General features: G+C 47.7%; 2 protein-coding genes across 2 annotated transcripts in view; one reads left to right on the top strand and one right to left on the bottom strand.

Annotated features, from left to right (window-relative positions):
* GUSB (glucuronidase beta) lies at positions 1 to 16,147 on the top strand. The gene is made up of 12 exons (XM_080984017.1): positions 1 to 255; positions 2,379 to 2,567; positions 3,278 to 3,459; positions 4,290 to 4,432; positions 5,109 to 5,296; positions 6,355 to 6,507; positions 7,657 to 7,835; positions 9,828 to 9,974; positions 11,196 to 11,280; positions 12,077 to 12,253; positions 13,546 to 13,681; positions 14,964 to 16,147. The coding sequence occupies exons 1-12, from the start codon at positions 49 to 51 to the stop codon at positions 15,140 to 15,142; spliced, it is 1,965 nt and encodes a 654-aa protein (XP_080840143.1). The 5' UTR covers positions 1 to 48; the 3' UTR covers positions 15,143 to 16,147.
* The window catches only part of VKORC1L1 (vitamin K epoxide reductase complex subunit 1 like 1), a 15,009-nt gene continuing 8,045 nt past the window's right edge, over positions 16,071 to 23,034 (bottom strand). The window contains exon 3 of the mRNA XM_080984047.1: positions 16,071 to 21,669. Coding sequence (XP_080840173.1) covers positions 21,443 to 21,669 — 227 coding nt within the window. The 3' untranslated portion in view covers positions 16,071 to 21,442. The remainder of the gene's footprint in view (positions 21,670 to 23,034) is intronic.

Consider the following 23,034-nt stretch of genomic DNA (forward strand, 5'->3'; position numbering starts at 1 on the left):
GACTGCCTCTCCAGCCTCAGCAGAGAGCGGGTCAGGCTGTCTGGCAGCATGAAGCGGCTGCTTCTCTGCGCCTTGTGCCTGGTCCTGGGGTGCTGCCAGCAGGGGGGCGCCCTGGATGGAGGGATGCTGTACCCCCGGGAATCTCCCTCCAGGGAGCTGAAGGAGCTGGGAGGCCTCTGGAGCTTCAGGGCAGACTGGTCAGAGCGCAGGGATGCGGGGTTTGTGGAAGGCTGGTACAAGAAGCCTCTCTCCCAGGTGAGTGAGTGGAGAAAGCGGCCACCATCAAGGTGAGGCGGGATTTTTTTTTTAAGCTGCTGAGAAAATTTTATGAAATAAATAAATTGATTGCAAAAGCAGCGACCTCAAAGCAGTTTACGAAAAGAAGGAAAGCAATAAGCTTGTCGTGGAACCGTAGAATTGAAGAGCTGGAAGGCATCCCAAGGGTCATCCATTTCGACCCCCTGCAATGCAGGAGCCTCAGCTAAAGTGTAAGAAACAGTTAAAACCAACCATTGGAAACCTTCAAAAAGAAAAATCAACAGTAAGCTGAAAAACCAAACTGAAACATGTGTCGATATTCTACATCCTTCGGTAGGTTTTGTCGAAACAAAATGGTGCCAGAAAGAGTATAGTGAATTATGGGTTTAATTTTTTAGTTCTTGTTTGATAGCAACATCCGAGCATCCCTAATGGATCAAGCCAAAAGCCCTGTTCACCTAAATAACCAACACAGAGGCTGCCATGGGTGTAGCCAAGGTGGGGCAGGGAGGAGCAGCTGCCCCCCCAATACATAAAAATCAATAAAAATACATAGCAAACTGAGGTTCTGCCCCCCCCAACAAAAATCCTGGCTATGCCCATGGTTCTGGCTGCCCAGATGCTTTGAGGGAGCCAACAAGTGGTGGGGTGTTTGGGGGGGGAATGCAATGTCCAGTCCTTGTGGTCCCCCCAAACATCTGGTACACTGCCACTGAATGTGGAGGTTCGACTTAGCTCTCTGGGCACACAGCCACTGGGTAGATGTGGGCTTTCTGTATTTGTGAACAGTGCACCGGGATCTTTGGAATAGTTTCACTGGAAAGATAGAAGCTGAGAAAGCAAGGAGTTGCCATTGATTGCCCTTCAGCTCCAACAGAAAGGAGAAGTTTAGAATATCAGGAAGTGGCTCAGCATTTCTATGCACAAGAGTGAGGAAATGAACTGTTAAGTGGAAAGCTGGTGAAATAATTGTTTCCCCAAAGAGCAGGAAGTAGGCACGTGCATCGGTGAATCAGGAAACAGAAAGGGTGTTATTTAATGCATTGTTTTATTTCACTGTTCAGCTGAAAAAGTCTTCCGAGAGCACTTTGCAAATATCAGTATTAAGACAGTCTATGCCTTTGAGTATTCCAAACTCAAGTATGCAACACTAAAGGAAAGGGAAATAGGAGGGAGGAGGGGGAAAACAAACTCAGGCACAGTTGATTGAATAACCACCTGGAATGGAAAGGTTTTGGAAAAGCAGAATCTGCATGATCATTAGTAACTTGCTAACAGCCGTTTAAAAGTCATACTGTGTGCTTCAGAAAAGGTGAGTAAAATCAAAGATTGGGTTTGTAGTTCTCCACTGTTTACACGTTAGACTTTAGGCCAAAGAAAATAGAAATGTTTGTGCAAGTGAGCTCTTTGCAGCTTCAATGAATGGAAAACAGTGCCTGTACATTAGTGCCCTCTACTGGCTTCTGGGTGTGATTGCCACATTTAATCTTCCAAACTGATCCTGTACTTTAAATGGAATAGCCTGAGGCCAAGACATGATTTAGCAGGTCATAGAATCACAGAACTGTAGAGTTGGAAGGGACCCCAAAGATCATTCTAGTAATCTACTCCAACTCCCTGCAATGCAGGAATGTGCAGCTGTCCCATATGGGGATTGAACTTGCAACCTTAGCATTAACATGCTCTCACCGAGCTATCCAGAAAAAAATCATAACTTGCTAAGTTGCTCTGCATCAGGCAGATTTCTGAAAGCAGAAGAGCAGAAAAAATATGTTGGCAACCTAGATAAAAGTTTGCTGGAGTTTGCTTGTTTGTCAGAATGTACAAACTGCTCTAGTTTTGGAGAATATACGAGTGGTATGTAGAAATGAAACACAAAATGGAATACAGGTCATAAAACCATAATAAAACCCAGAAGAATCATGCCCCTGGTATAGCACTGCATGCCCCAGCCGTAAAACCCTGAATCTTGTCCCGTAGCAAATTGGCAGCCAGTGCAACCTTTCCGACATGTTTTCAGTGGGTGAACCCAGAGCTGCTGTGTCTGGACCAAATTCCAGGCCTGCATGGGAGAACATCTCTGCCCTGTATGCCCAGCATACCTTCCTCGTCTCTTTCAGTCTGGGCCAGTGATTGACATGCCAGTCCCCGCCAGCTTCAACGAGATCACGCAAGATCCAAAGCTGCGCCAGTACATCGGCTGGGTTTGGTACGAGAAGGAGGTGTTCCCGCCAGCCCACTGGCTCCTGAGAGATCCTGGGACACGAGTGGTGCTCCGGGTTGGCAGTGCAAACTACTACTCGATCGTGGTGAGTATGAGGCTCCCTGGGCAGTGCATCTCCCCATGGAAGCCTGCCTGGTTTCTGGAATCATTGCATTTAAAAATTTTTCTGCATTTATGTCCTGCACTCTTCTCCAATAACCCAAAGTGGAATGCATGGTTCTCTCTCTTCCTCATTTAATTCCCAAAACCAACTCTGTGAGGTAGGATAGGCTGAGAGAAGAAGAGGAGGAGTTTGGATTTGATATCCCGCTTTATCACTACCCTAGGGAGTCTCAAAGCGGCTAACAATCTCCTTTCCCTTCCTCCCCCACAACAAACACTCTGTGAGGTGAGTGGGGCTGAGAGACTTCAGAGAAGTGTGACTGGCCCAAGGTCACCCAGCAGCTGCATGTGGAGGAGCGGGGAAGCGAACCCAGTTCACCAGATTACGAGTCTACCGCCCCCCCCAGACACACCCAGCGAGCTTCTTCGCCGAGTGAGGATTTGAACCCAGGCCCTAGTCTGACACTCTAACCACTGCACCACCACTGCCTCTCAAGTTCAGGAGTTATTACATGTGAATGAGGAGCCTATGGTCCTCTGGGTATTGATGGCCAATAGCAAGGGATGCTGGGAGTTGTAGTCCAGCCACAGCTTTCCCACCACTCCAAGTCATGTGACCTGCATGCCTCCCTTGAGGCCCCATTGTTTGTTTGGAGTCTTTGCACCTAGACACCCCGTTTTCTTCCATTGTAGTGGGTGAACGGGGTCCAGGTGACTGAGCACGAGGGCGGACACCTCCCCTTTGAAGCCGAGATCAACCAGCTCCTCCGCGATGCTCCAGGAGAGCCTTGCCGAATCACCATTGCTGTCAACAACACCCTGACTCCCCACACGCTGCCTCCGGGGACCATCCATTATATGGAGAACGAGTCTATGTGAGTTGAAGGCCTCACTGAGGAACCCAGCAACCCTCTAGCCAAAGATTCTGGGACATTCTGTCTAGAACAGGTGAAGGAAGTCGCTCTGAAATGCGTTTTGCCTGCTTTTATTCCATTGTGGTCCACTGGTGTAGGGAAGAGGCTTTCTTCTCACACATAATCTTGGGTGTTTTCTTGGGTTTTCCCTTCTCCCCCCTTAAAAAAAGGATTAAGCATATTATTTGCAGGAAGAACAATCAATCCAGTTTCCCTCAGTCAGATTTTGTAATTTTGTGGAATTTAATCCCAGGTGCTGCAACTTTACCCAGCGGTTTAGGCATGTTGGCATTTCTTATTGGTTTGATCTCCATCAATTGTGAAGTCTCCTCAGCTGTCAAACTTTCATGTGTTGTTACATGTCAGCTGTCTTTTAACTCTTAATGTTACAAACGTTACAGACCAATTATCAAAACCTTCCATACATCAGCTGTTGAAACTGGGTATTATTGGGTACACAATAGCAAAATCAAATATTGCAACTCGCTGAATATTCAAAGAGTTTTCGATGATGGATCAACAGCAAAATTTGCAGAGAACCGGTAGAAGCACATCTATAATTCTACTCCCTAATCCACTTAAAATAAATCTGTAACATCCATATTTTATGCAAGACTACAGGAAACAACCTCCAGATAAGAACTTATCATTTCAGCGTAAATACGTGGAACCTCAGGTGTTCAGTGAATCAGACCTGGTTGTTTTCATCATGCCTTTCAACCCTCCGTTTCCAAGTGCAGGGATTTCCCACCCCCCTCAATGTCTTCTTGAACCCTTCCCCCTTGATCCAGGTACCCCAAAGGCTATTTTGTTCAAAACACACAATTTGACTTCTTCAACTACGCTGGGATCCACCGACCTGTCCTGCTGTACACCACCCCCTTGGCCTACATTGATGACATCACAGTGACCACAGACGTGATGGGGAACGTCGGTAGGTATCTGAAGTGCCAGAGCTAAACAGCATTTGGAAAAGGGGGTGGGGTGGGACGACGACGATCCTGCAGTGTCTATGGAGGAGAAGCTTTTCGTCGGAACAAGCTGTTTGTGGCTGGAAACCTGTTAATGATTTCACTTATCAAAGTGAAATTCACCTTAGAATATTCTTGCTGTGACATATTCACACCATCTACAACCTCAGGAAGTCTCCGAACAATTGTTTTAGCCACCAAATGGCATCCCACAAGCTAAGGTTTATTTAACCAAGTGATGGCCCCAATTTTCTCTCTTCAAAGCCGTTTATCCCACAATCTTCACAACAACTTTGTGAGGTAGGCCTGGGTTGCTTTCCCCAAACTGTTGTGGGAGCAGCGGCTGAGAAAATGGCCTACTTTAGGGTGCTTTATTATTATTATTATTATTATTTATACCCCACCCATCTGGCTGGGCTTCCCCAGCCACCCTGGACGGCTTCCAACTGAATATTAAAAACAATACAGCATCAGACATTAAAAACTTTCCTAAACAGGACCACTTCTCTAAACAGGGCCGTTCCCTAAACAGGGCTTAAGGGATTCAGTTGGTGGTAGCAGTGGGATCCGAAACGGAGTGGTTCTGATTTGTAGCCCACTGTTTTCACCAACTCACCTATTTTGCTTCTGCTGGGACAGGCTTGGTGCAGTATTTGGTTTCAGTCCGGGGCAGCCCCCGTTACTCCTTGACCCTGACACTGCGTGACCAAGATGGCGTCACTGTGGCAACTGGAAACGGGTCTGCTGGCGAGATGAAAGTGGTGAACCCTCTACTCTGGTGGCCATACCTGATGCATGAACGTCCTGGATACCTTTACTACCTAAAGGTAACTTAAGCCTTCTTTGGACTCAATCCTGGGGGGAGGGAGGGAGAGAAACAAAGGCACGGATCTTGCATGTGGCTCCTGACCAGAATCCTCGGATCTGCATGGTCCCCCAGTGGAAAACTAATGTTCTGGCCCCTGCTCAGGGCTTAGTTGAGTAAGGAAGGATGCTGACTTGAAAATCCAGAAGGCAGGTGTGCATAGCTGAATAGGATTTCCAGTGGTTAAGAGCAATCCAAGGAAGGGCACCTGCCTTGCTCTACCAACAGGAAAAGAAGGGATGGAGGGACACACAGGAAACTGGCTTTAGACCTCAGTAGAGGTTTGAATAAAGCAGGAGTGGGAGGAAACTGAGGGGGGGGGGGGGAAGCGATGGTCGTAAACCATGGCAGAGATTTGAGTGAGCAAGGGGAGACACTGAGGAGAGGGAGCAATGGCAGTTTAAAGCACGGTTTGAGTCCAGTGAGAAGGGAATTGGGGAATCTGTCTGTACCTCTGGCGTTGCTTGAAACCACTTTTATAAATCTCTGCGTTCCTCCATGCCCGCTTTACTCAAATTCTAGGGAAGTGCTGTAGCTCAGCAGTAGAGCAGGTTTGATCCCCAGTGGCAGCTCCAGGTAGGGCTGCCCGAAACTCTGGAGAACCGCTGCCAGCCAAAGTAGACAATGCTCAGTCAACAATCTGACTTCCTATGATCCTTCCCATCCACAGCCCTTGTGGGAGCCCTCCAGTGAAAAACTCTGCCAGTTTTGTGGGGCAATTGTGTTGGGAGGGACAACACACAGAGGGCAGAAGGGGTGTGGTCCCAGCTGCCCACCCGCTACCGCATCTGATCCTTGCAGCACATTTTTGTCTACTCCTGGGTTGGAGAACGAGGCCTTGGGTTCAATCCTGGCAAATTCCCTGCAAATTATGCAGGGTGCAGATTATGGGTTACCTTGGCACAGCATAGAAATTTCTCCTTCCCCGGATGCTACATCTCAGGGGGCTGGTGATTGTTGGGGTGTAGGCTTGCGGGCTCTGACAGCTGACGCAAAAAGGGTGGCTTTTTCGGACCACAGATCATGCTTTCTGCCGAGGTGGACGGCACGGTCTCGGAAGACACTTACACGCAGCCGGTAGGCATCCGGACTGTGCAGGTCACCCGCAACAAGTTCCTAATCAACAGGAAACCGTTCTACTTCCATGGGGTCAACAAGCATGAAGACTCTGATGTGAGTTGAGTGGCGCCTTGTTTTCGGATCTGTTATTCCTGAGCACCGGTGATGGGCTGGGTGGCTGGGTGAAGAAGCAGGATGGGCCTTACCCAGAAACCTCTCAACTTGGATTTAGATCCGTGGTTCCCAGACTTTTGGGGGCAACCCCCCCCCCCCCAGTTACATAAACTCACCCCCAGTGTCCCCTACCCTATAAAAAGCATCATTCAGAACTGTGGTTTCCATGACCCACTAAAGAAGCTAATAACACTATAAAATTCGAAACAGTAATGGTTAATTGAGCATTCATTCAAAATCCAGGTAAAAGCTATTTAGTTTAATTAATTCAACAAAACCGATGATCCCATGATACCCGATACTGTAGGAAAAATATTTTTACACATTCTTAACTAGGAAGTTTATAGCACAAAATATTTATTTGTAATCACTTACCAAACATGGACCTGTCACAGATGTGCTGTAACTAATTTATAAGAAAATCAACAGCTTGGCTATCTTGTGAGAACTCAGCATTGTAAATACAAACAAACATGGCCCAAGGAAATAGTTTGGGAAGCGATAAGAATGGCAAAACTTTAAATACGAAGTGAGGAAAGTGCTTTGCTGTAGTCTCTAGCATGGTCAATCGTAATAAGAGATCAATACACTCTCTAGTGCCCCCCTTGCCTCTTAGTTCCCCCCTAGCTATTCCCACCCTGCCATGGAGTGGTACCGCCCAGTTTGGGAACCTCTGGTCTAGATCGGGGTAGTCAACCTTTTTACACCTACCACACACTAATGCATCTTTCTTGATGGTAAAATTTCCTTACTGCCCACCAGGGCTCGATGGAAGGAGGATTCAGCTTGTGCTGTAGAACGCCCTACTGCCCACCTAGAATCCTGAAACACCCATTAGTGGGCGGTAGGGACCAGGTTGACAACCCCTGGTCTAGATGGTTCCGAGCTAGGTAGCCCAACAGTCTGGCTCTGCATGAGACAGTTTCCCATGTCAAAGCAACCCTTCAGACCCATGAGGACTAGAAACTTGCTTTAATCTTGGAGGAGTAACTCAGTGGCAGCTCAGCTGGGAGCCTGATGTTGGCGAAGGACCATTGCCCTTCTAACTTGTAGCCTCTCCCGTTTCCCTGGGTTTGTTCCCCGCGGCAGATCCGTGGCAAAGGGCTGGACTGGTCCCTCATCATGAAGGACTTCAACCTCCTGCAGTGGCTGGGTGCCAATTCCTTCCGTACCAGCCATTACCCCTACGCCGAGGAGATCATGGAGCTTTGTGACGCCTACGGCATCGTGGTAATCGATGAGTCTCCAGCCGTGGGCATGAAGGACAGGTGAGCGAGCGGCGATTTCCCTGAGCTCCCCAGCGATTTATAGAGTGACGCGCTGAGGTAATGAAGTGGTGTTGAAGTGCTTGGGAATGATTGGCTGAGCTAGCCTCACGTCACAAAGGGGCGGGGCTCGCCAATGGATCCGAGGCTCCCATTGGCTTGGGTGCTCTGAGCCGAGAGGTTGAGTGGGAGCAGATGTACTTAGGGAACTACAGTAAGGGCCTTAGTAGGCAGGAGGCTGAGGAGGAAAACCGGAATAATTCGGCTGCGCATGAGGTGAAGAAGGAGCATGTGAGAATGCCATGGACTGGTTGGATGCATAGCTGTCAACTTACAGATTTGAAAATAAGGGACCAGCAGCCTCAAAAATAAGGGATCAGCAGCCAAAATAAGGGATTTTCAGAGCACAGGTGTGTTCAACTTCTGAGCCCCTCCGAGCCAAAGGCAGAAAGCCCAGCTAGCATCCAAACAAAGCCTCAAGCGGTGGTTCCCACAGCGCAGCAAAGGGGATGCAGCAAGGAAAACCACCGTCACCTCTCCGCTGGGAAGCGCTGAGCAAAGGCAAGTCCCCAGGCAATGCAGCCAATTTAACCGGCACAAGGCATGCAAGCTCCACCCCCCAGTCGTTCTTAGACTCCTTTTTGGGTGAGCAATGCAGCCAAGTAACACAGTTGAGCCTCCCTCCCTGGCCAGGAGGGAGAGGAGCTGCTTCCTTTGAAACCTGGGAAATTTAAGGGACATCATCAATAAGGGACAGCAGTGGGACACAGCGCTGGGATAAGAGACTTTCCCACCAAATAAGGGACAGTTGACAGCTATGGTTGGATGCAGAGGAATGATAGGAGGAAGCAGCTAGGGAACCCCCAAGGGAAGAAGGCTCAGAGCTCAGGGACTGGCAGTGGGATGGCGATGAGTGGTCAGAGGGAGAAGATTGGGAAGAGGTGGTATCAGAAGCTGAAGAGGCAACAGGGCTTAGTGAGCTGGGAGAGTCTGGCAGAGAGAAGTCCAGACTCAGAGGCAGAAGCTGAAGCAGGAGAGGAGGGAGGCCAAGAGGCAGAGAGATCTGGCTGGTGAAGAGGCACGGATGTCTCCCCCTCCTGCTGCAAACAAGCTCCTCTCCCTCCTGGTCTGGAACTGGGAGAGGTATGAAGAGGGCGGTGGAGAGGTGGGCAATGTACAGGCGCAGTCTCCGACTGCTTGGGGGAAACCCTGGAGAAGAAGGGACTTAGGCAGCTGTGGGGAGGCAGGGACTTTCAGTCCATGAGGATCCTACTAGAGATGAGTTGCTGTGCTCATTAGGCCTGACACTCCTGTGCAGATCCTGCTTCTGCTAATGAAGAGTTAACTCCAACTTGCATGGTGTGATTTACTGCTAGGTTGCTCCTTTCAGACCTCTCTTTTGGTATGCCCCACAGAGGACCTTATGGTCTGCAAATAATAACATCGTGGAGATCCCGGGCCTCAGGGGGATTAGGCTAGCCTTGACCAGGGCCTGGTGGAATGCTCTGTCACAAGAGACTAGGGCCCTGTGGGATTTGACATCTTTCTGCAGGGCCTGCAAGATGGAGCTGTTCTGCCAGGCCTTTGGTCAGGGCTCAGCCTGACTCCCCTTCTATTTTTGTATAAGAACTAGTATGAAAGAGGCCTCCCAGCATTCTCACAGGCCCATATAAGAACAGCGTAAACAGTTGGGCCTGATAAGCATTTACTGTTCCCAACCCTAATCCTGCGGAAAACCATCTAATTGGATTTAAATTTGATCCTGACTTGTTTTTAGGAGGTAATTTAATTACCATTGATTTTATACCAATGTTATATATTTGATATTATATATTTATACCAATGTTATATATTTGATGTTAGCTGCCCTGAGCCTGGTTTCGGCCAGGAAGGGTGGGATACAAATAAAAGATGATTATGATAATTATAAAAGAGGCAAAAAGTGTGCTTTATGATGGACCCCTTGTCCCCCCTTTTTGCTTCTCTCCATTTAAGCATGAACTTTGGTAACAAAAGTCTCCAGCACCACCTCATCGTGATGGAGGAGCTGATCCGCCGGGACAAGAACCGTCCCTCAGTTGTGATGTGGTCTGTGGCCAATGAGCCGGCCTCTTGGCTGCCCCCAGCCGGCTACTACTTCAAGTGAGTATCTGCCACACACAAAACTGTGCTGTGAAATCTGTACCCTGGCACTCAGCCTGCCCAAAGTGAACTCAAGTATCACATATATTTACCCAGCAAAGGCACCTTTGTTGACTTATTTTTGGCACCAGGTAAAGACTTCTCGCTTCCCTCAGCCAGGTTTTAATAGACCTGAGGGGATGTTTGACATCAGGCAGGCACCTTTGCTGTGCTTTTTGCTCCCCAATTAAAACATTATTTATCTAGAGAAAACGCCTCCTCAGACCTGTATAAGTTAGGCATGTTGTATTCCTTCTTAGCTACTCTTGATCACCTTTTCAAAGTTTTTAACTGCTTATCTGCTAATTAGAATGTTTCTTTTAGTAAACAACTTAGGGAATTGTTTTGTTGTTGTTTTTTACAATCAAACGGCACCTCAAACGTTAAATAAATAGATGTTATACATATGTCTCTGTGTTTGACAGTATTGTTAGATGCTTGGAGACCCACAGGTACCAAGTGTTTAACAAGTCCAAAATAACAGAGAGGATGGAGGGACACCCGCTATGAGGAAAGGTTGCAGTGTTTGGGACTTTTTAGTTTAGAGAAAAGGTAAGTCAGAGGCAACGTGAGAGGAGTTTATAAAATTACACATGGCATGGAGAGAGCGGATAGAGAAAAGTTTTTCTCCCTCCCTCAGAACAGTAGCACTTATGGACATCCAAGGAAGCTGACTGTTAAGAGGATTCAGGACAGATAAAAGAAAGTCCTTGCAGCGCAGAGTTAAACTATGGAACTCCCTCCCACAGGAGGGAGGGATGGCCACCAACTTGGAAGGCTTTAAAAGAGGATGAGACAAATTCATGGCTATCCATGGCTGCTAGCTGCAAAGGCCATGCTGCACAGTCGCTGGCAGTAATGCGTCTGAATTCCCGTTGCTAGAAACCACAGGAGGGGAGAGGGTTCTTGTGCTCTAATCTCGCTTGGCAGTTTCACATTAAGGGCATCTGGTTGGCCACCATGAGAACAGGATGCTGGACTAGATGGGACCCTGGCCTGATCCAGCAGGCTCTTCCTATGTTCTCAAGTCTAACTAAAAGTTTGTCACACAAACTAACCTTCCGTCCAGGTTGCCATGCAGAGCCTCAGAGGTGCAGGAGGGTGGAATCACATGTGGATGAATTAATTCTGCACAGCGAGAAACAGTTGTGGTTTTGTCTGTTTTTCACCCTTTGCACGCAGGATGGTGATTGCTCACACCAAAGCCATGGACCCCACGCGCCCAGTCACGTTCATCACGAACACCAATTACGCTCTAGATCTTGGAGTAAGCACCATCCCTTTTGTCTCTGTTGCTTATTTAAAGTTATTTAAGGCTGGGACGCAGATGGCGCTGTGGGTTAAAATACAGAGCCTAGGACTTGCCGATCAGAAGGTTGGCGGTTCGAATCCCTGCGACGGGGTGAGCTCCTGTTGCTCAGTCCCTGCCAACCTAGCAGTTCAAAAGCACGTCAAAGTGCAAGTAGATAAATAGGTACCGCTCCAGCGGGAAGGTAAACGGTGTTTCCGTGCTCTGCTCTGGTTCGCCAGAAGCGGCTTAGTCATGCTGGCCACATGACCCGGAAGCTGTACACCGGCTCCCTTGGCCAACAAAGTGAGATGAGCACCGCAACCCCAGAGTCAGCCATGACTGGACCTAATGGTCAGGGTCCCTTTACCTTTACCTTTAAGGCTGGCTTTCTGTCCTTCCAAAAAAGAACACTTTCTTTATGCCAATATTTCATAAGATGCTCAGCATGGAATATCCAGGCCAAGCGGTGGGGAATCTCCGACCCCAAGTCCTCATAGAATTATAGAGTCAGAAGGGGCTCAAAGCATCATCTAGTCCAGGGATAATTAGGTGAGACCTTGATTCCACCTGGATACAGGTCTTGTCCGTTGTCGTGGTCCCTTCCAACTCTACAATTCTATGAAGCTTATGCAAGAATGAGTTGCTTGCACCCTTCTCTTTCCCCCACTATGTTTAGGGATGGGGGAAAGGGGGCACAGAGAGAGAGAGAGAGCGCTTGCCGTCTAGGGAGCACGCCTCAAAATCAGTTTTAAAAAAAATGAAATTTCTGCAGGCCCCTTACGTGGACGTCATCTGCGTAAATAGCTACTTCTCCTGGTACCACGACCCTGGACACCTGGAGGTCATCCGCCTGCAGCTGAACTCTCAGTTTGAGAACTGGTACCAAACTCACCAGAAGCCCATTATCCAGAGCGAGTACGGAGCAGATGCCATCGCTGGCCTCCACATGGTGAGTCCGGCTCTTCTGAGGCCATTCGCCAGTAGGCAGAAAACATTTCTTTCCAAAGAAGAATGGCAGACATCTGAGAGGAGAACTGTACTGAGCAGCTGCTTGTTGCTGATCTGTGGGTGCTCATAATGCTCAATATATATTTTGGGCTTTGACCCAATACTGGTACAGTAGTAGCCTATGCCTTTAAGCAAGTTTCTAGTCCATCACAAACTCTTCAGGCCTCTTCCCTCCTTGGTGCACATTCACAGATACCTAGCTAAGCCGGTGTGTTGTAGTGGTTAGAGTGTTGGACAAAGACCTCACTTGGCCATGAAGCCCAATGGGTGGCCTTGGGCCAGTCACAGTCTGTGAGCCTGACCTATTCACAAGGATGCTGTGAGGATGAAATGGGAAGAGGGTGAACTATGTATGCCACCTTGAGTTCCTTGGAGGAAGGGTGGGATATCAAAGTAAAAATAAGCAAATAAAGGTGGCATTTTAATTAGGATTTTGGAATCCTGCTTAGACGAAGGGTGGTTTAAAAGTCAAACAAACAAAAAGTCCTGTCCTCTAGATCAGCAGTGGGAAATTTTGGCCCAATCTTTTTTGATTCATGGGCCAAGTTTGAAAGCTGTGTCCTTCCCCACTGCCAGTCATCTGAAATTGACCCATGGGGAGGCGGGGGTAGGGGTCTGCTTTGCCAGCAGCACTCCACCCCCACCCCCAGAACACCCTGGTGAACTTGCACCCAGCAGGACTGAGCTCTCCACTTATCATGAGATAAGTTACTGTACAACCTTTAGAAGACATCTGAAGGCAGCTCTGTATAGGCAAGTTTTTAATGTTTAATTATGTTCTTTTATCTGCTGGAAGCTGCTCAGAGTGGCTGGGGCAACCCAGTCAGATGGGCGGGGTACAAATAATAATTTTATTATCAGGTGATGAGCGGAGGGTTCAATCCTGCTCTATGCAGAGTTCCACTTTGTCAGGGTGTTCCCCCACAGGGAACATGGTGGAGAGACAGCACCCAGCAGGATTGAACCTCGCCTCCACATCAGTTGATCGATAGGCGGGCGTTGCTTGGGGAAAGTGGTCTTGCAGGCCAATCTGAGGCCCACAACAGGCCAAAGGTCCCCCACCCCTCTAAAGCAACAGAGAACGAGAGCGTTCCACCTTCCGCACGACAGTGACCCAAATGTTGGATGGCTGCTCTCATTCATTGCACAGCCTGCACTGGTTCCATGCACATAAGGGCTCTTCCTTCCCGTTCATCTCGCTTGAGAGGCCTCTTCCTTTCCCTATTCCCGCAGGACCCGCCTCTCATGTTCTCTGAGGAATACCAGGCGGCTGTGCTGAAGGAGTATCATGCTGTCCTAGACCAAAAGAGGAAGGACTATGTGATTGGAGAACTCATCTGGAATTTTGCCGACTTCATGACGGACCAAGGTACTGGCGTCTCAGGTTGAAGTTGCCGTGTCCTCTGCGAAAGTCTTCCACTCCCAAGTTTCTTTAGGACTCTGCCGTTGGGAAGCAACTCATAAATTTAATACTAGGGGGTGCTGCCCTTGTTCACTTTGCCTTGCTAACTCCATCTATCGCTTTCCCAAACCTCCTTCACTCACGTCTAGCCAACCCCTTCTCTCCCTATGGTTCTTGACTACCTTTGCTTGTGCCGAAATGTACAAGCCAGCTTCTCTGGTGTGGTGGGAATGGGGCAGGGGCGTCTTAGAATTCTTGGGATTTGCTTCCAGCATCCTGCAGAATATTCATCAGCAATAAACAAATACTAGAGTCAGCGCTGCCCGCTGGCGACAGCTCCTTAAAAGTCTTAAATATCTGGAAACTTTTGATGTTGGTTTGGAGGTACAGTGGTACCTTGGTTGTCGAACATAATCCGTTCCGGAAGGCTGTTCAAATTCCGAAATGTTCGACAACCGAGGCACAAAGGGCGGTCGGCAAAGTCAATGGAGAAAAAAGAAAAACACACAGCAGAAGCCATTCGACTTCCGAGGCGCATTCAAAAACGGAAGCAATTGCTTCTGGGTTTTCGGTGTTCGGGTTCCAAAACCTTTGGCTTCCAAGACACTCGAAAACCGAGGCTCTGACAGGGTCCTAGAGTCCTCCTGCCTCATTCCAAAAGCTTAGTTAGCACTTTCCCAGTTTAGAAAGGAGGTGGGAGGGCTCTTGAACCCTGCCAGAGCCTTGTGGGGGGGTCAAACTTTAGTCTTGCTCGCACTTCCAGCACAACAAGGCAGTGTGCAGCCCGCGGGTTCTGTGTCTAAGTACTCTTGCGGCCCAGTTGGTATGAAAAGTTGGGACTGTCCTGCTATAGGCAATGCAAGACGGCAGCTCCCCGGTGTTCAAGAGCTGTTGAGGCAAGAGAACAGACCGCCTGGTGAAGCAGGGGTTTTCATTCACATAAGGAATTTAAGCAGAGGCTGGCCACATCTGGCAGGGGGGCATCCTGAACTGGACAGGAAGTGGCCCAGAGATCAGGGACAGGGAACCTGCATAGCCCTTTGGATGTTGTTGGACTCCAACTCCCATCAGCCCCAGGCAGACAGCTTTGCCAGCACTGAGAGATGATAGGAGTTGGGAGTCTAACAATGTATGGAGAGCCATCACAGATTCCCCATCCTTGGTCTGGATTACCTGCAAGTTCCTTCCCAGCTCTACAAAGCTGTTGCCGTTGGGCCTTCCCTTTGTAACTTTCTTCCCCATCTTGCAGGCACAACGCGCGTTTTGGGCAACAAGAAAGGTATTTTCACCCGCCAACGACAACCCAAATCGGCTGCCTTCGTCCTAAGGGAGAGATACTGGAAGCTGGCTGAGGAATGCAGGCCCCTTGCGCGGCCCAATTACCATGACATTGGTTTGCCCCAAACTCAGGCCTCCAAGTGCACTTGACTTACGCTGTTACATTAAGCACAGCAGAAGAAATTCAAGGAGAGGCACTACTGAGCATCCAAATAGAGGCTAAATTTCCGTGATTGTTTTTGCTCCAATGTGTTTTCTTCATGAAAGCAGGGGAGGGACCGCAGCTCTGCTCTTCCGTACGATAAAGCCAAAGGAACGTAAATGAAAACGGACAAAGATTTTCTTATAGAACCATAGAATTGTAGAGTTGGGATCCTGAGGGTCATCTAGTCCAACCCCCTGCAATGCAGGAGGAATGTCAACTAAAGCATCCATGACATTCTCATTTTGAACATGTTTATAGATTCTGGTTTACACAAAGCCAGTGTAGCCTTGTGTAACGATCACCGCAATCTCTTGGGTCTTTTTGACAAGTATGGTGTATGAGCAAGAAGCTGCTGAATCAGCAGAAATGCTTGTCTAGTTCAGTGGCCAACCAGATGCCTATTCTGGGAAGCCCCCGAGCAGGAGATTAGCACAACAGACACACTCTTCCCACTTGTAATTCACAGCGATTGATAGAGCATAGCCATTGGTGGCTTTAACCGCCATGAATTTGTCCAATCCTCCTTTAAAGCCATCCAAGTTGGTGGCCATCACTGCCTCCTGTGGGAGAGAGTTCCAGAGTTTAACTATGCGCTGCGTGAAGGAATTACTGGTATTTTGTCTGTCCTGAATCTTTCAACATTCAACTTTAGTGGATGACCCTATTGGGTGCTAGCATTATATGTGAGGGAGAAAAACTTCTCCCCATTTTTCTCCACAGTGCATAACTTTATGCACTGTAATGCGGACACTTCACACAAACTCTGAGGGGCTAATAGCTCTCTGTGACTAAACGTCAAGGAATTGGGGGCCTTACTGGGGAGAAGGGCATGAAACAGCAGCACGGATTATGAAGCAACACTGCAAAGACATCCACAGATAATTTCTACATTTATTTTTGTTTTTTATACCAAAAAAGTTATGTGCAACAAATAAAACATTCTTACATTATTTACATGGTTTCTGTTTTAATTTCGCATTAGCAAAAAGTGGACCCCAGACCTTAGAATGTCGCAGTCTTAGGTTGAACAGAAAAACGGGATGACTCCAATTTAGACACAGGTGGCGAGTTTGAAACACATGAAAAAGAAATAATAATTGTCAGATCAAAACATACGAGACAGAACACACATTGAATATTTAGTCCATGCTTAATACAGGGTTTTTTTTAATTAAAAAAATGGTAATGGAATACTTCAGCTTCCTTAGTTTTGCAAGGGTGTGTTTCAATAGCGTTGGCAGAACAGAGGCCAAAGTGTTTTATTTTATTTTTAAATCCAGGTAGGCCAGGAGCTGCTAGCTGAAATCCTAGCTTTCTTTTTGGATCAGAGACCACATGAAGCAGCAAGAAAACCCCTTTCAAAAGATGTTCTGATTCTGCGGTCTGCTAACATTATTTCCATAAGCAGCAGACCTTTATAGAAAAACACACACACACAGATTTATCCTGCCCTTTGCCCTTCTGATGCTCTCCAGATGTTTTGGACGCCCCCCCCCCCCATCTCTCACCAGCTCCCTCCAGACGAGGTTGGCGAAGGCAGGACAAAAGCAACATGAGCACGTCAGTTCATCTAGATCAAAACCTTGAAGGGGTGAGTGGAAGCTGGATTATTGTCTGCCTCAAATAATATGCCTTCATTCAAAATTAACCTCACAAGCTCCTTGACACAACAGCTACCCTCTACTCTACTGTGAAGGGTCCCACGTGTAATACAAAAATGGGTTTCTCCGACCCACAAGGGCTCCCTGTCTCCCATCCCCCACTAAGCAAAAAGCTGCCTGCTCCCTGTCTGCAGGGCGACTTGGACACGCCACACTCAATTTTTGAGGCCCTTTGGCCACAGTTTTCAGGGGTTGGGTTGGAATGACAGGCGAGGGAGGAGAATGAGGTTGGTCTCCAGAAAGTCTGGCTTCCCCACACATAGGGCTAATACGAACTTGAACCTTTAGATCACCGAAAGACAACAAGCATTTCTCTGTTTCTCTCTGGCATAAAATGAGGCAGCTTGGACAACCAGATGCAACTGGCCAAGCATGGTTGTGTAAAAAGACAGGATTTTGGCAGGTGCATGGGAAAAGGGGGGCAAGGGTTCCCTCTTCTACATAGGTCCATGAAGTCTGCTGACCTCAAGAGAAAATCATGTGAGCAAGTTGCAACTGGTGCTGCATGGGGCACCACCATGTTGCATCCTGCACTCAAACTGCTTTTTTGCATGGCTAATCCTATCCTCTCGTGGCTGAGACCTGGGTACCACAATCACACATTATGGGGAGAGTTGGCTGGGGCTTTTTGTGGGTCCCACTGGGGTGGGCGATAAGGAAGCGTGCACACTTCTTGCAACCCTGCAGGCAGGTCCAGCCACCACAGTGCGTTAAGGGGCCTGGCTACTCCAAAGGAGAAGGGTCGCCATCCCCCCGGGTGATGGGAGTAGGGGGAAGGAGCCGGATGGGCTCTCCTGCAGCTACAAGTCAACTGCCGAGTACCCTGGGTGGCTGTTACACAGGGGTCAAAACAAACTAGGCTGGGAACACAGAGCCTGCGAAGAACACTTAACAAAACGGTGGGTTTCTCTCCTTTGGGGAGAAAATGAACGGGGAGGGATGAAGTCAACACCCAAGGTTTTGATTCTGCAATTCAAGATCAGCAGGCAGAGCAGGCCAAATTGCGTGGGAGCAATGAGGCTTGCTGGCCCCGGAAAGCAGGAAAAGGCTGGTCCCAAGAAGCGGGGAGGAAACACAAAGGCCAAGGTTACAATCGTGTACAAATGGAACTCTTCTCCTTGACCAAAGGTTCAAGGAAAGCGAAGCCTTCTCTCGCCCTCAGATATGTTAAGAAATAATAATAATAATCAATAAATAAACCCTTACATTTCATCATTACAAGAATTTTTTTTTAAAAAAAACAACTTTCAGAGCAAGGGCAAAAAACAAAAAAAAATCTATACCACCAACAAATTTCAAGACAAGCTTCAGCTTTACTCTTGTTAACACAAGACGTCTTTTGAGAAACTTTTCCCCACCCTGACGAAGACAACGAGCGGTTATTAGTGTTTTTTCTTTCTTTTATACACTGCATGTATGCATATATGTGTATATATATACATACATACACACACATATACACAAATACATATACATATCAAACAGTACTCTAATGACCAGGCTTCCACTGCCACCCTCTTGTGCTCGGTTGTGGTCCCTTGTGAGAACCGGACTGTTCATTTGGCAGGCTTTAAAAATACTGTCAAAAAAGACCGTCGGGGGCAGATGCCAATCCCACTGAAAACACACTGCGTTTTTCACAAGACACAAGAGGATTTCATTCTAACACCTTTATCTTGTGTTGTTGTTTTAAAAAGGAGAACGGTACATTAAAACGAGGACTTCTTACACAGACTCACAAGAAGTATTTAGACACAGACTGAATGGAATTTTCTAGAAGGAGGTTCTTCGAAGAACGTTTTCAGCCCTCTCAGATACGAAGGCAGGAAAGAGTCTGCCCTGCACCGGGAGTGGGCAGTGGGAATAGCGCAGGGCTATCCTTTTGGCATCAGACGCTTGGGAGAACAGGGATCTCTCAGTTTCTCTTGGGATTGGTTAGATACATTCAGATCTGCCCCAAGATATTTCACTGTCCTGTGCAACCCATGACAGGCACTGCGAGATGCCTAGGAAACAATGCCGGGTGCCAGTGCTCTGATCACATGCCGCTGAGCTCAATGAACCCGCTAGCCTTAATACTTTTGCACAAGTGTGCTCAGGCATGCACACCCAAAGCAACTGCTGGAGTTATTTGGGGATGAAGCATAGTTGTGACGATATCAATTCCACAGGCTAACTCATACAGGAGCCTCAAGTAGTCCTCCCATGCAGAGAAGCCTCCAGGTGACTGTAGCAGCTGTGCGGTTCCAACAGGGGCTAGGATCACCCGCAGAGACTGCCCTTCCAAACCCTCCTTAGCACCGCTAAAACACACACTCTCGCTCTCCAGAAACACTTGCCTTCTTGCTGCCTCTATGAGAACAAAACGGCAACCTCCTTTTCCCACCTTGGCAGGAAGCTTGGGGGTGGTGGTGTAGGAAAAACAGCAGCACTTCCAAGGAGGGATCTTTTGAGAGTGGCGGCTGTGTCAAGACTGGAAGCTGCTCCTGCCTTCCCAGATTTTGAGCCCTGCAAAACAGTCCATTTGCGGGCTCCTGCCTTCCTATCAAAACTGGCCGGGCAAAGCCTCCACGGTTGGGTAATGTAGTGTGGGAAGGAAGGGCAGGTAGCCTCCTCCCTCCAGAAGATGCTCCAGCACAAAGAGCAGAAGCCAGTCACAGGGACTGTGGAGCCCACACTGCTGCCCTTGTCGGCAGTGGGCACCAAGCATTGACTTTGCTGAAAAGACCAGTTTTGGGGGGTGGCCGAAGAACTGGCATTCCTGCCTCCTCCTACCAGGCTTCATAGGAACGTGCTTGGAAGGCCTTCACAGCAGCCTAGTGCCTTCCCCCTGGGCGCCTTCGGACTACAACTCTCCTCAACCATAGTCCAAACCATGAGGTTAGCCAAAGTGATCATAGGAGGAACCCATCTGAGGTGCTTGGTTATGTGGGGAGCCCCATGGGAAGAGAAACACTTTCTACATACTGCAAAGGTTTGTTTCATATATATATCTATCTCTCTCGTACGAACACTTCTGCCTGCCAATTTCAAACACCTCCAACCCCTTGGCCCAATATTTGGTTTTTTTCTTTTTTTTTCTTTTTAAGGACAGAAGGCACTTTTTTAAAAAGGAAAAAGAAACACTGCATTTCAGGACGCCATGGAATGAAGGAAAATAACCCACAGTGATGCGCTCTTTCGCTTGAACGTACAGTTTCCAACAAGAACCGTTACGGAATCCTAAGCCTTCCCTTTCAACCGAGCCTATTCATTTCACCTGCCCATTTTCTTCTAACACAATCCCTAGCCCTCCTACCCCTCATCTCAGGAGCGGGGGGAAGAGTTCAATATCCACCCTAAACTTCACTCCCAATTTTGTATAAAAGGATCCGGGACCACTAGGTCTCTACAAAGTTTGTCACAATCATTTTATGCGCCAGCCTCGTTGAAACAAAGGGAAACCGCCCAGGGGAAACTCTAAGTGCCCTTGGACATTGCCCTCCATTGCATTCTGGCTTGCATAAGAAGACTTCAGTGCATCAGTTTGCCAGTAAGTCACTGGGATCCAGTGTAACGTTGTAATTCTACGCAGCAGCTTGAAATATACCTCAAACCTTTAATACTGTTTGGCCGCCTGACATCAATTTGGAGAGCAAGGTCGGCTCTCCCCTTTTTCTACAGGTTGCCTATTTGAGAAGATGGCTCTCCCAACGCCACGGCCCTCCATTTCCCCAGGCCAAACCCTTCTTAGTGTCCTCCCAGGAGATCTTTCGTCACCCACGCCAAACAGCTCACGTGTTGCACAGGAACCTGTATTAAGTCCTGCCGCTTTCTGAAGACATGCACAACTTGCCGCATCAAATTCCATTTTCATGTCCAAAGAAAAAGAAGGAAGAAGGAATCTCAACTAATTCTCCCTCGTTGCAACAGTTTTCTCCAGAGAGATGGGCTCATTTCATCCTCCATTAAAAAATAAAATATTCCAACGAGAATTGGAAGGTTTTTCAAGTTGCTAAGCTTCTGAACAAAAACCGGTTTGAGTCGTGATAAGCTTCTGGTTTCACACGGACGCTGCCCAACGCTTCTGAGCCTTATGTACAATGTTGCAGTAAGTCTTCTAAGTGAAATCCCCTTAGCTACAAATACACATAATGTAAACAGCAACATTTCCGTACGGTACCTCTAAAGTCTAGAATAAAGTTATCATGATCTTCTGTTAAAGACTCCCAAAACTGAATTTATACATAGAATGCAGGGGCTTCCTAGCAAGTGTTACCAACCTGAAATACTGGGGGGAGGACAGAATAGGAGGGTGCAACGAATCTGCAGCTAAGAACTCCTTCAGTGTAGAGTTAAAGCTGGTCTTTGATTGGGTTAGGACTTCCACCGATGCCACCTTGAATTCATTGGACAGAAGTTACCACAGAGCCCGGTTCTTTTCCATTCACTGTCATTAAACCAGTGACGATCCTTGGGGGAAAGCATCTGATATGGAGAAGAAAAATAACAACAAAAACCTTCTTTTACTGTGAAATAAACTCGAAACGGAAGTCGGGTCTTCAGACTGTCAGTCAAAAGTTTTCATGGGGATGGGGGAGGGGGTTAATCCTGTTTGGGCGGGAGTTGCCGCTTCCAGGCTTCGTTCAAGTAAACTAGTCGTTTGTAGTTGATGATAAAGAGAATGAAGTTCAGCAAGTACGTGACAACGCAGATAATGCAGAATTCCTTCAGGACAAAGTACAGAATGTAGGCCAGGTACAAGGATCCTATTACCGACACTATGGAAGACATCATGAGGACTAGCGCCGCTACTGCACTTGCCGTCATACCTGGAAAAGACAAAGCAGTTACTTGGCACAGTTTTGCCCAACACAGCCCAGCCCAGCCATTCCTATTTCTCATTTTTAAAAAGACACGTTTAATATACCATTCAAAGCAGACTTGGAAAGATGGAGAGGTGTTTTGTTACACACACACCAGTTGGAAGCTGGAAGTCAGCAGCAGCACCTACACTTTGGAACTCCCTGCCTATTGATATCAAGCAGGTGCTTTCACATGACTCTTTTCGGCATCTGCTAAAAGCATTTTTGTTTAGACAAGCCTACCCAGGTGTCTAGAAAATTGACGCAGGTTTTTAAAACTGATGCAAGTTTTTTGTTTTGCTAATTTAACTTTTTGAATGTCTTCAATTATTTTGGTTAATTTTTCTTAGTGATAATTTTATTGTTTTATCTTTTTTTTGTAAACTGCTTTGTGGTTTTACTAAAATCAAGTGGTGTACTGTATCAATTTTTTGAAAAAAATAAAACAAATAGGTCAGTCACCGCAGCACTAACCGACCGCCCACTGTCAGGCAGAGAAACAGGATTTGTTCAAGGATTTTTGCTTTCTTAAAATGCTTAAAGCCTCAGAGGTTACGAGCTCCAAGCCCTGGGGCCGATGTTAAGTCTGCTCCATCTTACTCGATTCATGGAAACTGGCTGTAAAAAGTAGTAAGGCTCAGAAGGCCTTCAAGGGGGATTAGATAAACTCATGGAGGGAGAAGCAGGGGCCTGTCCTCAGCTATTCCCCCCCGAAAAGGTACTTCACAATGTTGCCCACCACCAAAATATCAAAGACCACCAATTACCATAACACTTCAGTTGAGGCTCCCGGGATATCCAGCGAGGAAATTTAATGCACAGCACCTTTGCAGAGAAGGTGTGCAAGTCCTTCCTCTGTTACATTATGCAGTGCCAACACCGGGCACAGCATTTTAAAGCAGCTGCAAGCACAGAGTGGTCACTGCCACAAGACGCTGACAACCTGAAGTTTGACAGCTGGGAGAGCAGGAACAGCAGGAGTGGGGAGGGTGGGAGGAAAGGAAGGGTTAATGAGAGCAAATGCTGCAAAACACCCACTCAGGCTTGCAAAGAAGCCCCATCAAAGTTATACTGACTCCAAGGATTTGCAACCCGCTGGGAGCCTGAAAACAAGAAGGGCCAGCTTCCTTCTGAGTTACAGCCTGGTTTTGCCTGGAATGGATTCCAGCTCACCAAAGGCAACCAGGCGAGTGGCTATTTGCAAGCCTATGCATTCACTGACAATATGGTTTTTGATTATCTGAAGGGAGTTTGGGGAGGGAATCCAAAGTGAGAAACACAGGGGATGGTTGCCGCCACATTCCCCATCATTTCTGATGCAGCTGAGACATT

This window comes from Podarcis pityusensis (genome assembly GCF_964106645.2).
Source record: "Podarcis pityusensis genome assembly, chromosome: 15".
In the NCBI taxonomy this organism is placed as follows: Eukaryota; Metazoa; Chordata; class Lepidosauria; order Squamata; family Lacertidae; genus Podarcis; species Podarcis pityusensis.